Genomic DNA, 17,173 nt, shown 5'->3' on the forward strand with positions numbered 1-17,173 from the left:
GAGAGAGAGAGAGAGAGAGAGAGAGAGAGAGAGAGAGAGACACCGCTAGTTATCAGAGGACACTGACATGAATCAAGGTAAACACACTGAAAACATACTCACAAAGCATGATGGCCAGGCACAAGCATAACTTCTTCTTCCTGCCCTGACACACTGGGAGTCTTACATACACATTATCACCACCATTTCAGATCATCTTTTTTATACCCATTATTTACCCAGCAAGGTACATTTTATGGACACTATTCTATCACTCGTTATCTTACACTGTTAGTGTCAAATTCACACTAAGGCGCTGCATAGTTCAACCACAGTGTGATACAGTCACACTAGTCCAACTCCACTGGAGCAGACAGGGGATTTAGTGTTGTGCACTTCAGTATTGAGGGATAATAATGCTGCTATAGTTACTTACTATCTAGTATAAGATACGGTAAGTAAATCTAGAGTCATCTCCAAAAATGTGTTTGTTGAGACCACATGGTATGGTAACATTTGTTATATGCTCAGGAAATTCAGCTACCTGTTCAGAGTCAAGACCAACTCATCTTTAGCCATTTAATCTCAAAAGCTTAGTGCCTTGTTGATCTAGAGCATCAGCACATGTATAGGACTTTTCCTAAGAGACAGTTTCTCTCCAGTACCAGTGTTTTTTTTCTTTTTTCAGAGGATATTTGACAGGGAACTGTCACTCTGTCTGTGCCTTTGGCAGTGTCAACCTTTATCTCTCTTCTCTCACTCCTTTCCCTCTCTATGAAGCATCTATTTGCTAAATGCTGAGCTGAAAACATAGCACCAAAATTCTATGCACACTTTGAGAAAGACTCTCTGAGGACAAGTGCAACTGTGACTAAGGAACAGTATTGTTCAGTCAATAAGAAATTATTTGACAAACAGAAAATGACCTATGACTATGAACTGGAAAATCTGGAAAACTTTGGTTAATTTTACTTACACTGGCACGATTTCTGAAATGTGTCTTTATATCCAGAATGACTTTTGACAGCAGAGTTTGGTGATCAACAGTGACGGATCAACATTCTCATTCTCAAACCAAGATTGGCCTGGGGGGTCTGAATCCACTGCCCCTGTAATGCCTGCCTGATTTTATGCAGTCAGGGAAAGAAAAACAAGAAAACACAAAACTTCTCAACACTGCAGCAGTAAGAGAAGAGGAGGCCTGTCCAATGTAAGAAACCTGGCTGGTTAGGTCATCAAAGTATGGAAGATCGACTACAGAGAGTAACCTTCAGATGACCGTTCGGGAGAGATGTGGTCTCAAAGCGGTTGGTAGTTGACACACCCCACCAATCATGCTAATGAGCAAACAGATAGACCTTTTAACAGTGTAAACAAGGATCCAGAGAGAGGCAAAAAGTGTCTAAAACCATTTGATTAAATGTTAAATGTGGAGATGATGAAGACCACAGCACAAAGCTTCAACTCTTATCTGCCTGCATCTTTGCATGACATACAGGCTGCTGGAAGAAAGAGATATATTAACACAGAACAGCATGTAATTTCAATACTGTATTGGAGGCATCAGAGCTAAGTGGGGCACCAAACAGGGCATAACATAACCCACCTCACCTGCTGGTGGGAAAAACCAGCAGTCCTGCAGCTCAAAATGTTTGCCAGGTCAGCAACATCACAACTCAGCATGAACCCAGATATCCTATAATGTACAAATGTTGGGGTAGCTGTACACCTGATGGAGTGTGACGGTGTGTGAACTTTAATAAAAACACACGACTTAATCCATCCTCAACAATTGTCTTTAATTCAGCACTTATCCAGAGCCATTTGAAATGATTAAGCTGGCAGCGGTTCAATATCTTCCTCAAAGATATTTTGACATTTACTTCAGCAGCAGTCAAACCAACATGCATTGGGTTAAAAGATTCTCTCCCCCTTTCCATGCTTGAAAAATGAGTGTGGACATCCAGAGCTCCACTGCTGATCTGTTCAGCTAATTTGGGGTTTGATGTGGAGGTAATGGAGAAGTCTTGTGGAGCTGTCTGGAGTGTAATCTACAAGCTGACATGCTTGATGGAGTGTGGCATTCACATGTCCCCAACTTGGCTGGGAGAAGTGCATGCTGACAGATGGATGGGGGAGGTCCTGGTGGGTGAAATCTAAATTTGTTAGCCTGAGCAGATAATAGGCTCAGAGGGGTGGATTATTACAATCTATATGCTTAGTTTCTAAAAACCAATAAGCACAGTTTTTTTAATCTGTCTACATATGTAAAAGTTTGGAGAAAACATTTTAGCCAGTACAAATGTGTTAATTGTCATTGTGTAAAAGCCATAATGTAAGTGTGGGTTCCTCTGGGCTGGGCAAATGTGCAGCACTGCACCTATAATCCCAGAGCAATCTGTCAGAAATGATCACTACAAAAGGCAATAGGACTGTTTTGGTTCATTCAACCAGGGCATCCTTTTGAAACATGGATATTATTTTAGAAACTCATGTATTGCTTTTATGATTTGGTTCACATAATAATAAATGTAGAAGTTCATATTCTTTCATTGCTTTTAAGGTATTTTTAGGCAATGTATGCCTGTATTAGAGGGACCACGTTAAAGAGATAACAGGAAATTAGGGCATGACATGCAGCAAAGGTCCTCAGCTGGATGGTGGCTCATGGTTGAAGCTTTAACCCTTGAGCCACAAAGGAATCCCGTTCATAAACTTCGTTTTTACGAAGTACTCAATAAGATAACGGGACACGTGAGAATACTGTTTTGACTGGTAAGACTTTGCAGCCTGGGTTAAGGTTAGTTACTTCGGTGTAAAAAAAAAAAAACAACTTCTCAAATTTTCATTCTAACGATCCCTGTCGGCATTGTGTATATGATCTGATCAGGATGGTGGCCACCAGGATATGACCCAGTATCCTGAATAACGTGTGCATGGAAACACTACGTGATCGCTGGGATACACAACATTAGGCTGGTTGATGAGGCGTTATCATGTTTGCTTTTCTTCTCCACTTTCTTTCAGTTCTGTTTCAACAGAAACAATGAAGGTATACTCTTTATCCATTTATCTGACAGTCACAGCTTTTGAATCCCCACACCAGCTGGCTGAATAATAATCTCCTCTACCTGAAAACACACTGTCAGTGTGCCCTTGAGTGAGGCAGTTAACCTCCTGACTGCTCCAGCAAGCCTTCTGAGTGACCACTAGTAGATACGAGGTTGCACAGGTTCGCTGGAAGTGTGACTGAGTTAAAAGAATAAAGCAAATTATCACTAAAAAAAGAGCACAGAGCTCAGGTGACCTTCCCTCAGAGTAAAAGTTAGAAAACAAAAGACTCCCGGCTTAGTACTGAGTAGGATATGAAGATGAATATAATCTTTGTCCTGGATCCTCTGTGCCTGTAACCCACTCATGCCTCAAGATCCAACCAACCTTATCAGCAGCAAATCTACATGGATTTGCATACAAATGAAGGCTGGCTCGCCACTGACCTAGTTGGGTCCAGACCGGATGCTAACCCTTCCTGACAGGTTCTCCCAGAGCGCTGACCGGCCGTACTCTACTTCTGCAGTGCCAGAAAAAAAGGAGCAAAAGTTCTACTTCATCACTCTAAAACTACCTTTGATTTGAATGAATAAAGAAAACCCTTCTGTGATATCCTTATTTGTGTTTAATGGACACGCTCCTTTCATCTGACTGTGTTTTGCACTCACAGATTTATGATTATTGCATAATTACTGAATACAAGCTTTCTGCATCCTATTACTGTTTCAGTTGATTAGACTTTATAGAAAAGAGGTCTAATGACCAAAACATTCTACAAATATCTACTTTGTGGTTGCAGATGAAAACAACCTTTTTTCTATATGGAGAATCTCTGTTGGTGATCAGGCCCTCTTTATTCCTATCCAGAAACATTCTTAGATAATCACTTCTTGCTATACCTTCTACACTGCTTGCTATTCTCTGGTATGTATTTACAATTTCACTCCTCCCCCTCAATCTTGATGACGCGCTTCTTTTTGAGTTACACTTTATTGTATCTTTATTCTTTTTTGAAGTATCAACATATTTGACAAATTCCATACTGTATGTTTAAGAAATTGTTTGTACTGACTCACGTTAAATCAACAGATTGATGAGATTCTGCATTTACTGAATACACTTTATCTGTGTAACGATCTGTAATGATTAGTGAGCGATCTTGTTATTACAGAATATCAAGGAATCTGTTCTGAAAATGTATTTTTTTTACAAACTCTATAGCATTTACATGCAGATCACTCCCATGCTTGGTAAACTGTTAACATGAGTATCCCTTTATGACTGTTTTGTTACTTAAAAAAAAAAAACAGACATGCTTGATAACACATTTAGCTTTTCTGTTTGTGACAGAGCTGTTGGATATACTGTAAGGCAATGCAAAGATGGTCGTGCATAAGAAACCGTCTTGGTTGAGTTCACAGCTGCAGTCAAGCTACGAGGAGGACAGTGACAGAGATTAAGTCTGGCTTTAATACAGCGCAGTAGTGCTGACCTTGGCTTTTGTCTGAATAAAATGTACCGTGTGTCTTCATAGATAATTACCTCAGGATGTGAGTCCACTGGGACCGTCTCCTTACAGCACTTACTTTCCTCATTCATTTTAATGGGAAGGAGGCACTGCTGCGTGCTTTTTATGGTACCAGGCTTGTGACTGACCCACAAAAGGTCAGCGGGAAAGACTGCTCAATACTGTATGTGTAAGTTCATATAGGTGGTGTTAATATACCATGGTTGCATTTGATATTATCTGTTGTTTAGAGGGTTTTTGCATGGTAAGCATGCATCAACATAAGGTTAGCTAAATGACTTCAAATTTATCAAATCACATCTTTATGATGTCAAACTGAAATTCTGGATTATCATAACAAATTATTGCAAAAACTACCCTATCTCACTCGTAGCTAAATATTTTAATACATGACTACTTTGATACTGTGCCCTTGGCCTTCTTGTCTCTATCTTGCCTTCACTGTGACCGACAGCCTATAAATAATAGAAAGCAACAGAACTTTAAATGCTGCTCTGTAATAGAAAGCTGGTTGAATTTGGACAATGTTTTAAATTTAGTTTACAGTCATCTGCAAACTCAGGTTCCATCTCAATCAGACCTTAGAGAGTTAAAAGAAGCATTCTGCAACTGAATGGTCTGTTTCTCGCTCAAAACCTTAGAGTCAGAGACCATTTTTGGTGGGGAATTTGAGAAAAATCTGCCACCTACAGAACAGATATCACATTTTTCCACTTAGAAAACTGGAAGAAAAGATCAGTGACTGTCCACTGAGCGGTGGGTATGTACAGTATGTCATGTGTAGGAAGGGTTCCTGTTGATGTCTCAGTAAAGGCAGGCACTGTAAATCATATATTGTAGAGCCAACTTGAAATGCCAAACTAATTCCTATTGAGCCTTGCCAGACCGCAAAGAGTAAATAAATAAGTAAATAAAGAAATAGATTATGTTCGAACACAGCATGAAAGAGTGTGTATCTAGCTTTGCCTTCTGTTCCACGATGCCATGAAGAAAGTATAATCCAGTGCTGATTTTAGGAAATCAAAATATCTGGATGTTACTGAGAGCCAATGTCATATCTCACCTTGCAGATCTTGTACAGTGAATCCTGTCCATCTCCGTCAGAGTCCTTGAAGTAGTCGTGTGCGGGGAAGGTGCGGTGGATGTCCCGGGTGATGACACCTTCCTGAGCCGAGTCCTGCAACACACATGGATTCTACACTTTAGACAAAAACCAAATTTAGAGCGCTTCATGTCCTGTTCATGGGTGAAGGTTGTGCAAGTTTATCCTGCTTATCTTGATTTATGTACTTATTTCCAAATGGATTCATGAGATGACAAGAACAGCAAAGAATGTTGCAACCCAGCATAAACAACTTTTGACATTTTCACCGATCTTTCATATCTTTTCTGTGTTTCAAGATGTTCATATAAAGTAGAAAAGAAGGCAGAGTATTGCACTGGGTTCAGAACACAGCTATGACACAAAGCAGCAACACAGCTATGACACTGTGTTTGTCCCATTCCTCCTGCAAAAGCACTCCCCAGGCCTCAGTCTCTTAGTCTGTGCTGTCTAATCCACAGCCAATGCTGTGTTCACACACACAGCCACACACACACACAGACACACACACACACACACACACACACACACACACACACACACAAAACACGCCTGCTTGTTTTCCTATGCGCGTCTCACTCACAAACACACATACTGTACATATGCAGGCACTCTGCTATTTCTGCCCCACACTTTCTTTTCTACGCACGCACACCATCACACGCACATTGCAAACACGACCAGAGAGAAGACTGGCAGCACAGCATTCTCCAACAACTCACTGTAAGCTGCAGATAAACCAACCCTGCGCCTGACTGGCCTTGATGTGTGTTTGTGTGTATCGTGGGGGAAAGTGTGTGGGACTGTGTGTGAGAGCGAGTGTGAGTGAGAAATTTCATCTTGCTTGCTTCGTTCCTCTCCTTGTTTCCTGACAGTGGAGAGCATATTATGCTCATAAGAGGGAAAGGGTCTTGATCAGGAGGTCTTTTAGTGACCCCATGTATTTCTGCAAGGACATTCCTCCACCCTGAAAGATAAAAGCCCAGCAAGTACTCACTCAACAGCTCAGGCCAGGGAGGAGACTGCTGCCCAGTAATGGAAGTCTGTGTTTGTGTCATTGTTTACAGACTGGCACAACATGATCACTAAGGTGACAGCCAAAGAAAAGATATCTTTTTGGGGGTTTCCTGGCAGCCTATTGGTCACGATGCCTTACCATGTAATTCTAACATCCCTGGTTTGACTCTGGTCAGGGACCTTTATCGCTGTTTCTCTCTGTATATTTTCTTTCTGTCTCTACTATCACTGTCAAAGAAAAGCACAAAAAGTTTTCTTTACACAAAGGAAAGATTTCTTTGTAAAATACTGAACGTTTCTGTTGACGGTCGGTGACCCTTAAACACACATTTATAGCTCAAACATCTGTAAATTCATATCTTTATATGACTTTTAATTTGACTCATGCAGTTTTGGGTAAGCTGCCATCGATTCAATGAATAACAGAAAATTAATTGTCAAGGAGCCTAAATACTCTGGTTCCAGCTTCTCAAATGTTAATATTTGCTGGTTTTCTCAGTATTCTACTACTGTAAACTGCACCAAGCAATTCATCATTAAGGAAAATATTGTCTGCAGATTAATGGCTAATGAATACAGTATAATCACTAGTTGCAGCCCCTGCAACTGATTGTACAGTGCTTTGACCCCTGGGCTGCCAGAGCGCCCAATGGCAACGTTTTTATTACATAACTCGTGCTACTTACAGCATTTGTGACTAATGTTAGATGGTAATTTGTTTATTCTCAGATTTTTTTTTTAGTAAATTGAACATGGGAAGAAAAATCTAGTAAACTAAAAGAAACTCAGCTACAACCGACAGCTTATGACAGAAGATTGACTGTTAATGCCTGAATCCACTCGCTTCACGTCACGTTCTTCTTTAAAAAAATAAATTAATTAAAAAAAAACACAAAAAACCCCAAACAGCTTGCAATATAATAACAGCCATTATTATGCACACATTATGTTTAATTTATCTCTACTGTACTTTGATATTTCAAGCAACAATTACCTGAATATAATTCCTTGTTTACCATGTTACCAGTATACTACAAAATGCTTATTTTGTGCATGCGCGCACGCACGCGCACGCACGCGCACGCACGCGCACGCACGCGCACGCACGCACGCACGCACACACACACACACACACACACACACACACACACACACAGGGTTTGATGGAAGCTGCTGGCACAACTGTGTGTAATGCTTTAATGAGATTTGTAGTGTGGAGGTGGTGTGTCGTTCAGTGTATTATGTGTTGGAAATTGAACCAACAGTTTTTACATTGTGTTCCCTCTGAGCCCCCCCACCACCCCCCGCCCCACAAAAAAAGGGAAAAAAAGATGCAGCCCTTCAGGAATGAAGGCAGCATTGCGTGAGATGTTCTTTTCTAATGTGTTCATGGTTGTTTTAACCTGACAGCAAAACTGATTTCCTGAATGAGACCCATGAGATTGATAAATTACATTTCAAATTTTGTTTCATTGAGTTCAAATTTAAAAGACTGAACATATATCTGGATGCATTGTTTCTTGTGTTGAAAATGGATTTTTCCAAGACAGAAGTGGTTGACTTTAGTCATCTTTGATTTAGGGAGTCTGTCAATGAATCAATTATTTTATCAGCTGAAAATTAATCGGCACAATTTTAAGAACTTTTATCAGATCAGGTAATCAGGTCATTTTCAAGCAAATATTTCCTGCTTTTTGTCTTATGTAATCGTAAAGTGAATGTCATCATTTGAACTGCACCAATGGCTTGTTGCACTTATGTGAATTGTGACGTACATTGCACATTTTGCACTATTTCCTGACATTTAATAGTCAGTTGCAGTTACAGATTTGTTTTAATCTGCAATCACCAATCAAAGAAATGTTTCTTTCAGCTAGTGGATGTTTTACAACTTTTACTGTCTTCAGAAATATTTACATGGTGTGATGAGAAGGTGGTGCCGGACGCCACACACACAACAATTATTAATTACTCAGCAAGTACAAACATTACTTTTAAAATAATTACCCACCAATGATTAATGCATTACTTTTTACGAGGTAGCCCATCAATCACAAACACATTTATGACAATGTAATTACCATGGCAACATCAGGGAAGACCAGGAAGAATCTGTTTGACAGTGAAAGTAGTAAACACTTTGATTTAATAAACCATGCATGCCTCTGCTAATTAACAGCCTCATTACTCAAAAAACCCCACAAAAATGAGGAGAGGACGTCCTCTATTCTGCTTAATCTCCCTCCTTCTTGTCTTGAACGCTTTCTTCCTCTTCTCTTCAATTTTCCACGGCATATTTGCTTCTCTCCTTGAATTCTTTACTCCCATCTTTTTTATTCCTCCTCACTTACCCCCTCTTGTTCAGTATTTCCATATTCTCCCCTCTTTTCTGCTTCATCTGCTACTGCACCACCTTCTACTGCTTTCTCTATTTCCTTCTCTTTTCCTCATATACTTTCATCTCTTCTTTCTTCCCTCTCTCTTGTCTACTTCATTTCCTTTCCTTCCCTCCTCTCCTTACACCTCCATGTGTCCTCCAAAATATTTGCCTCATCTCCTCTCATTTTCGATGCAGAAAGCAAGCATGCAAAGACGTTTAAGCCCTGTGGTCTCGGTGTGCAGGCTTACAAGACCAGCCCTTTCTCTGACAGTGATTTCTTACATATTTCATGCGGCAATACTCTCTTCCTGCTATAAAATTAAAAGAACGCTGGTTTTATCTGTAACACCAGAATTTGTTCAGGAGTCCCGCTAAGCTGAGAGGAAAAAAGCACGTACTGTACACACACATAAGTGCATATAGTGCGTGTAGAGTTTAAGGGGTCTAATGCAATGTGACATATTTCATGATGATTTTTGATATTTCAAAAAATGAAATAGTAATATGAAAGTTAAAATCTCAAAGATTTTTATTTAAATACATTTCTCTGAAGGCATCTATTGTAGAATGAGGTGTTGACTGTTGACTGAGCCTATGGCCCACTGGTGAAAGTATTGCAATATTTGTATATTTTCAGTATTATGAACTGAGTGTCGGTTCATAATACCTGCAAACAATCCTGTATTAAGTTCCTAGTAATGCAAACGGAACATTTCCCACTACTTAAAAGCAGTTAAAAGCATTTAACTGGTCAAACATGAGCTGACTTTCTTGTGAACAGGAGTCACAGGAAAAGCAGTATGTTTGTCAGTGCGCCTTGCAATTACCGCTATTGTTCATCACAAATGCATTTACAAAACAAGACAGCAGTTATTTTCAGCATTTTTTGACATCAGATGAGATTGAAATATTGCAGGGTGTAATGGAACAAGAAGGAGCAGCCACAGTAAGCAGTTAGATGAAGAGCTGCAGACGACAGGCTGCACACCTCCAACTTCTCAGTGAGCTTACAAAAAACTTTCCGTTTCATTGCATCCTCCTGTGCACATACTCTTACTGTGTGTAGCATAAAATCAGATCATGGTTGCATCCAGAATGATGGAAAAAAGCCAATTATTGCCTGACTCCTTTATCAATTAATTAATTAATCTGACACTACTGTGTTAATCTACACTCTGTAGGGTAGAGAGAGTAAATTGTGGCACTACAGCATCCAACTTCCACTATATTCAGTACAGCACTCAAAATGATAATGCAAGTTTGTTTAGCTACAGTCGCTGTCACCTCATTTCCCAGTTCATTTTGTTTTATAGTGAACTCTTTCTTAAATTCACTTCAGCCCTGAGCTGATTAGTGTACACATTTGGTTGCTAACTGCTTGCTGGAACAAGAGTTACTGTATATGCTGCTTATTTGGATAGAGGCTGAGGTGTGCGGATGTGCATGTATGATGAAGCTGGCAGCTCTTTGATCTCTGCAGGGAGGCTGAGGTGTTCAGGAGGAACTGCACCCTCATCAGCTGCATCAGATCTCTGTCACAATGCCCCAGTTCAACATTCCGGCTGTACACTGTTTTCACAAACACAAAAAAAACAGAATAGTCCCTTTTCGGCACCCTATAACCTTAATTCTGTGAGCACAGGTCTCTCCAATAGGTTCTGTAGGTCTCATTCCTGCAGTGAAGATTTGCACTAGTTTGGATAATCAGGGCAGACCCACTGATTCCTCAGAGTAACAGATGTCAAATCCTAACCAGGTCAGTTGCCCCTATTTGTATGTATGTCCCTGTAATATAACTAAGGTTACATCAGGTGGTTTGTGATCGGGCTTTCTAGGTTTAACGGGGCAAACCCAGATGTCTACTCTTCCTGTCTTAGGCAGAGAGTATAACACCGTAAGGCACCACCAGCTCATCATCCTCTAAAGCTGAAGAGGAAGCTTGATGTGGCCACTGAACGCACCACCGTTAAAAGCAGTACATTAAACATCATTGCCGCTATCGCCATCATCCAAAGAATCTTTAGCCTGAATATCTTTCCACTGCTGCCACGGGTGAATTAATGGAACAGACAGTCAGGGGATCCAGGAGGCTGTTGCGTTTGTTCCATTTCCAGACAGGGATAAGAGAAGGACAGGGGATCTGTGGCTGCGATAAGACCATGGTAGGAGAGGCAGCATCATATCTGAAGAAAAGACAAGGCTATTCTTAACTGCAGGTAATGCTCTTGGTTTTTACGTTGATCTTTTAGTTGCAAAAAGGAAGTGGATGGCAGTGTGGGTTTTCACGATTTACAGGATACCAGGATGGATTGCTGAATTCTTTGTGATTGGCAAAACCAGCACATGCAAATTTCATTAAGCGACTTCACAGAAGTAAAAAAGCCAGCCAACAGAGCCTGTTACACTGTAAACCCCGTGTGAAGCAGAACTATATACGCATATTCATGAGGGCATGCACTATAGTGAGCATACATGCATGCAAATGTACACTGATGAATGCATGAAAGCACAAATGTCAGTGCAACAAAGTACATTCAAACACGCATACAATCTACTCCTGCTCGCACAGAATCAGCATGTTGAAACTATTTAAGTAAAACAAATATATGAATGCTGGCCCACATACATACAATTCCCCTTTTCACCTGTGCGCAAATAAGCAGGAATGTTACACATCAGCACGGACCCATCCAGCATTTTGCAGATGACATGTTAAATACGTAGAGATTAAAAAAGCATTAGCACAGGCAGGGGGATTGGATCAACACTGTCCACCATCAGTCTGAATCCAGCGTTGTGCGTGTCGATGTGTGTATTCTTCAGTATTGCATGCACCCATTAGATTTATCCTCTGGTGGCTTTTAAACTGACTGACTGAAGGCAAAAAAAGAAGACAGAAAAGGAGATGGAAAAAGGAGAGAAGGAGTCTGAGAAGAGAAAGGAGGGAAGACAGAGAGACAGAGACAGATCAAGATAGATAACAGAGAGAGAGAGAGACAGATTGAGGCAGAAGCCGAAAAAGAGAGCGATAAAGAGAGGGGAGAGAGATAGTATGTACAAAGAGGGGAATGAGAGGCTTCCTCTAATTGTAGCCGGGGGGCTTGTTGGGCAGACATTCCATTACTCAGACCTCACCGACAGGTAACCTACTTAACACATGCAGCTAAAAATAAAAACTGCTGATGTGTCCAAACCGGCACTCCACCTCCACATCCATCTACATCCATAAGCATTTCATTTTACCATACTGGCCTGACTAGTGGAAGCTGCCACAGGCTCACAGACTGCATACAGCAGCAACACTCCAGTGTCCATGCAGTCAAACCAGCTGTAGATTTATAAACTCATTCACTGCTTCAGACGTGTACATTTGTTATGATGTAATGTTTTGCATAAATGCAACACATAAAGTGTATTAAAGAGTACATTAGCTTACACTTCATCATACTGTATAATGTATGGCTTGACCTTCAAATATGTTTACATCCTGTTTTGATTGGTTTATTGGACTCTGCAGTGCTCTTTTCTTTATAATAAGCTCCGCGGCCCAACTTCTAATCATGTCTTTCAAATCAAATTCATTCAAAAATCTCAGGCCAACAAATGGCTTGAGATTTGATCTCTGAAAATTTTAACTTCGAGGTTATTAGTATAACACATTTTCATACACATGCAGTTCAGTCAGAGCTGCACAATGCAACACGCTATGGAAAAAAAATTGGTCTGTGCTATGAATGAAATACGGCAGTGGCACCCCGTGCAACGCAGCTTTGAGATAAGTGTCTTGACGCTCTAAAAGGAAGCGATATTAGTGTGAACATAAATGACTTACGGCTGCATGTTTATACAAGAGAGATGAATGATACAAATTTAGCTCTAATCTCAAATGAAAGTATAAAATGGTTGATGGTGATAGATATCATTGTCTGCATCTTACTGATATGTTACTTTAATAAAAATGTTAATATTTTTTCTTTCTGTACCAGTCACACATTTACTTAATCTACTATCAGGACAGTCACTTAACTATATGTTGGCCTAACAAAAGGCTAACTTGCTGTGATCTGAAACAAATGAAACACTGCCGAATGAACATTTAATGGAACGCTGAAAAAGGACTTCCCCTGGCTGAAATTCGAAGAGGAACGGCAGCTCTCATCCTTAAATAATGAGTCCTTTTATTAAATGTCCTCAGACACTAGTTGAGACAAAGATTTGAAGACAAAGATGTGTTGCGTTGGATTCTAGTTGCTGGTGGTTGCACTGCTTCCCATGTCTGTCTGTGTAAAACACTACTTAAAAAAAAGTAAGTATTACAAGTATGGTCAATAAGAATTTACTAATAGTCTTATTGTGCGTATGATGATTTAAACTTTATAAAAGGCGACGCCAGCAACAGACTCAAAACACTTAAATCATTGGTCTACTGACAGGAAATCAATCGTCAAGAATTTTGACAGTTGAGTAATTGTTAAATTATTCATCAAGCAATGCCCCCAGAATTTTTTTTAATGAGGTGGCTAGATGGGGGTCGAGTGATCAGAATGTGATGCAGTGACAGATGTGACCTGACCACCCCTTGATGACGCCACTGTCATCAACAAAAAGTGCCTGGTTCAAGCTTTTTAAATGTGAGGATTTGGTGCTTTTTATGTTTATGACATGGTAAATTGAATATTTTGGGGCAATCTGATGCTGTTACCATGGGTTCCAAGAAATCCTGAAGGGCAATATTTACTAGTTTCTGATATTTAAAAATTCTCCATGACTAACAGATTACAAAAAAACAATTAAAATAACAGACTGACTGATAGTGGAAATAATCCTAGGCTGAAGCCCTTAAACAACAAACACATATGCACACAATAATGATAAGATAAATAAATGACTACATGAGGATACTAAACTGACTAAAATGTCCTGAGGTTGCCTTCAAATGAAACCACCGTGTGCTGCAAGTCTCAGATCACCAGGTAAATATTTGTGTTACAATTTCGGTTCTAGTTACAGCGATGGGAAAGAACAAGCTCCGTTGTCTGAAACTAAGCTGCATCTGCTGCCATACTAGTAGAGGAAAGCAGTAAAAGGGCAGATGCTTGATGGGGGATATTTGAAATGTTAATCACTGCCTAGGGAACTGTGTCTTCATTTATGTGAAGCTTGAGGGCAATACGAGCAAACATGTCATGTTTTATGATAAAAGCAATTCATTCAGAGGTTGGTAGAGCTGAGCTGACACTGGAGTTGTTCCATGTCAAGTGCGCAAGTCTGTACCTGACAAGTTAAGTCCTCTGTCCACTTATTGTTTTCTCTGCTGGCTATTAGTCTCTGTTCACTTCCCTCGGTCTCTATAGGGAGGAAAGATGAAACCAGGGACCTTAAGGGCCACTGGTCACTCATCTGGGGCTAGCTGACATTGGTGAATAGTGACCTTGGGGAAGTTCAGTCATGCCATCCCGCTGTGAGTGTCCAGCATATCAGGTAGACAGGTCGAGTTTTTCCAGTGAAAGAATACTGTGCTGTAGCCATGCTGGATCTAATACTACAGTGTACTGTGGTACAGTATCAGGAGTCAGTCAGCCTGTCCCTGAGCAGGGGAAAAGAGAGCAGACATTTGCACTTTTCAAGGCAGCAAAACATACCTCAAGAACAGCAACAACCTCATATCGCTCCTTATCAGCAGTGCATAAACATCAAACAACAAAGAGGAATATCACTAATGAAGAGTTCACCTCACTTTTGTTGACAATTTCATAGCTGTGTTAACTCAATTATATGTTTTAACATTGAGGTCATAGTGGTGGTGTTGCACTAGACTGCATTATATTCAGATTCAGCCACTCTCATTCACCACTCTGCACAGGAGGCAACAGAAAGCACCGTTCAATATTATATCGTCCAGTGCAACACCTGAGCTATGACTCAATAACATCCATATGACTGCATTCACACATTTCCAAAAAATGTTACCACAAATGGAGCATTATAGGCTTCTTAGACATATGTTATGACAGGGCTGTTGTACTGGATTAGCAAAAATCTGATGTCAGTGACCCAATGTGTCACATCTCACACTAAGGACAGATAAATTGACTTTTGGGGGTGTTAAGGTCGGGGTAATTTTTCAACATTAGGCATGCTAAGCACAAATTGGAGTAAGGTCAGAAAAGATATGCCAACACTTACAGTAGGTGTACTTCACAGCACAAGGTGAATATGTCAACATTTTGCTTCAGAAGCGTGAGTCACTCCGTCCATCAACAGCACTGAATCCTGTCAAAATGTCCTTGAGCAAGATAATGAACCACCTACCTGCTCTCATTTTCTCGGTCTCTTTGGATTTAAGTGCTAGTTAAATGCTTGAAATATAAAAAAATGTAAATGCAGAATTTTAGAACCAGTTCCTTCTTTCTTCTTATTATACTATTCTGGAGAGCGCAGCGAGCTCTCAAGTTACCCTTCTCTTCTGACAGTGTTATGTAACTCCTGCATGTGGAAGGGGCCCACGGGTGCTGGCTGGTGAGCCCTTCGACAGAGAGGCATCCACGCTTTGCTAAACCGATGAGGCTGGAGCGAAATATGCCGGGTTCACACAGCTGAACACTCAGAGCCCACTAAGTCCTGAGGTGACAGACCAGCCAATCAGAGAGGATGCTGCTAGCGTTAAAGTGCTGGAGGCAACCATGAAGACAGATTGCTGGGTACGAAGTAAAACTGTGTGTACAGAATAATTACAGAGGGAGCACAGCTAGTCACAAAACCTAGATATTTTACTTTACAACACCAGCAACTACTACTTGTAGGGAAACAGTGATCAGCAAATAAGATCAGCCAGTCTGTAGCTGGAAAGCGATTGCTTTGGCAAAAACAAAAGTCCATCTGATTTTGATGGTGTGGGCTGTTAACGAAACAGACTGCCATTGTTTTGTACAACCATATGAAGACATTTCCGAAATATGTCTTAAGAAATTCACTGTGATTGAGCAGGGGGGGATATGACAGTATATAATGTGAGATTTTGCCATGCTTTTTATACTGTGGTAGCTGTCCCTTTAACATCTCTGGGTGTACCAGACCATTGTGAGCAATGCTGCAAATCAATGCACATGGCTGCTTTACGGTTAACTTGGATTTCTATTATTTCTTCATGAATGTGGTAAGGACCATGAAATGTAAGGTATTTAATTTACTGGATTAGTCAAAAGCAGACATTTTTTCTGGTTAACAACTCCTCAATTGGTGCATATCAATATTGTGATACAAAATGACATATACTGTGATAGAGGATTCAATCCATTTTGTATATCCTTTCAGTATTCTTTGAAACATTGAAATAGTCCCAAGATATAGTATCCGACAACAGAAATAGTCCCAAGATATAGTATCCGACAACAGAAATAACACAATAAGTTGAACTCAATCAGAACGTAAAAGCAAGGCGAGGTGAAATGTAGGAATGAGCATGTTGAGAAGCTGCAAAGAATAAGACCACCAAGATGACATCGCAGCATTGCTTACTATGTCAATATGAACACTATATTTAGTCCAGTGTATCTCTGGACAACAACAAACAAATACCACCAAATCCATTCAGTTGGACACCAGCTGAATTTCTTTATCTAGATTATTCTCAACAATGGGAGGCACCCTATTGGTGTGGGGACAGTCAGTGCTGAAGGAGGGAACACAGCAGTGTTAAACCAGCACAAGGTTTTTGGACTGCAGCTCTGGAGAGACAACGTTTTGTATAAAAGTTAAATATTTCATTCAGTGTTCATGCATTCAGTGTTTCTTCCCTGGATCTTACTGTTATCAGGGTTAAAAAAGCCTTTGAACAGGAATAAGCATCACGTCACTAAAGCTGTCCATTAAACCAAACAGTAATCAAATTCTCTTCGGTAGGTTAACTGCTTCCTAAGGCAGGTTTCACAGCAAGTTTTACAGTAACTCACACTCCTAATGCTAATGAGAGACACATTGCAGTCCTGCTTATGTGTTACTCATCTGCATACACTGGATAACCTAATTATTGATTCTATTCTCTGCCAGAAGGCTTCTTTTCTCCCTCTTCTCACCCTGGCAGAGTGGTCGATCAATTGGTTAAATTCCTTCCATC

At 40.3% G+C, this 17,173-nt stretch overlaps 1 protein-coding gene across 3 annotated transcripts in view; it reads right to left on the minus strand.

Annotated features, from left to right (window-relative positions):
• rabgap1l (RAB GTPase activating protein 1-like) overlaps positions 1-17,173 on the minus strand; it is a 115,755-nt gene that overhangs the window by 38,962 nt on the left and 59,620 nt on the right. For all 3 annotated transcript variants that reach the window (XM_070960444.1, XM_070960442.1, XM_070960443.1), the window contains one exon: positions 5,622-5,735. In XM_070960444.1, the coding sequence (XP_070816545.1) occupies positions 5,622-5,735 (114 nt within the window). The remainder of the gene's footprint in view (positions 1-5,621; positions 5,736-17,173) is intronic.

Source organism: Chaetodon trifascialis, chromosome 4 (assembly GCF_039877785.1).
Source record: "Chaetodon trifascialis isolate fChaTrf1 chromosome 4, fChaTrf1.hap1, whole genome shotgun sequence".
NCBI classification, from domain to species: domain Eukaryota; kingdom Metazoa; phylum Chordata; class Actinopteri; order Chaetodontiformes; family Chaetodontidae; genus Chaetodon; species Chaetodon trifascialis.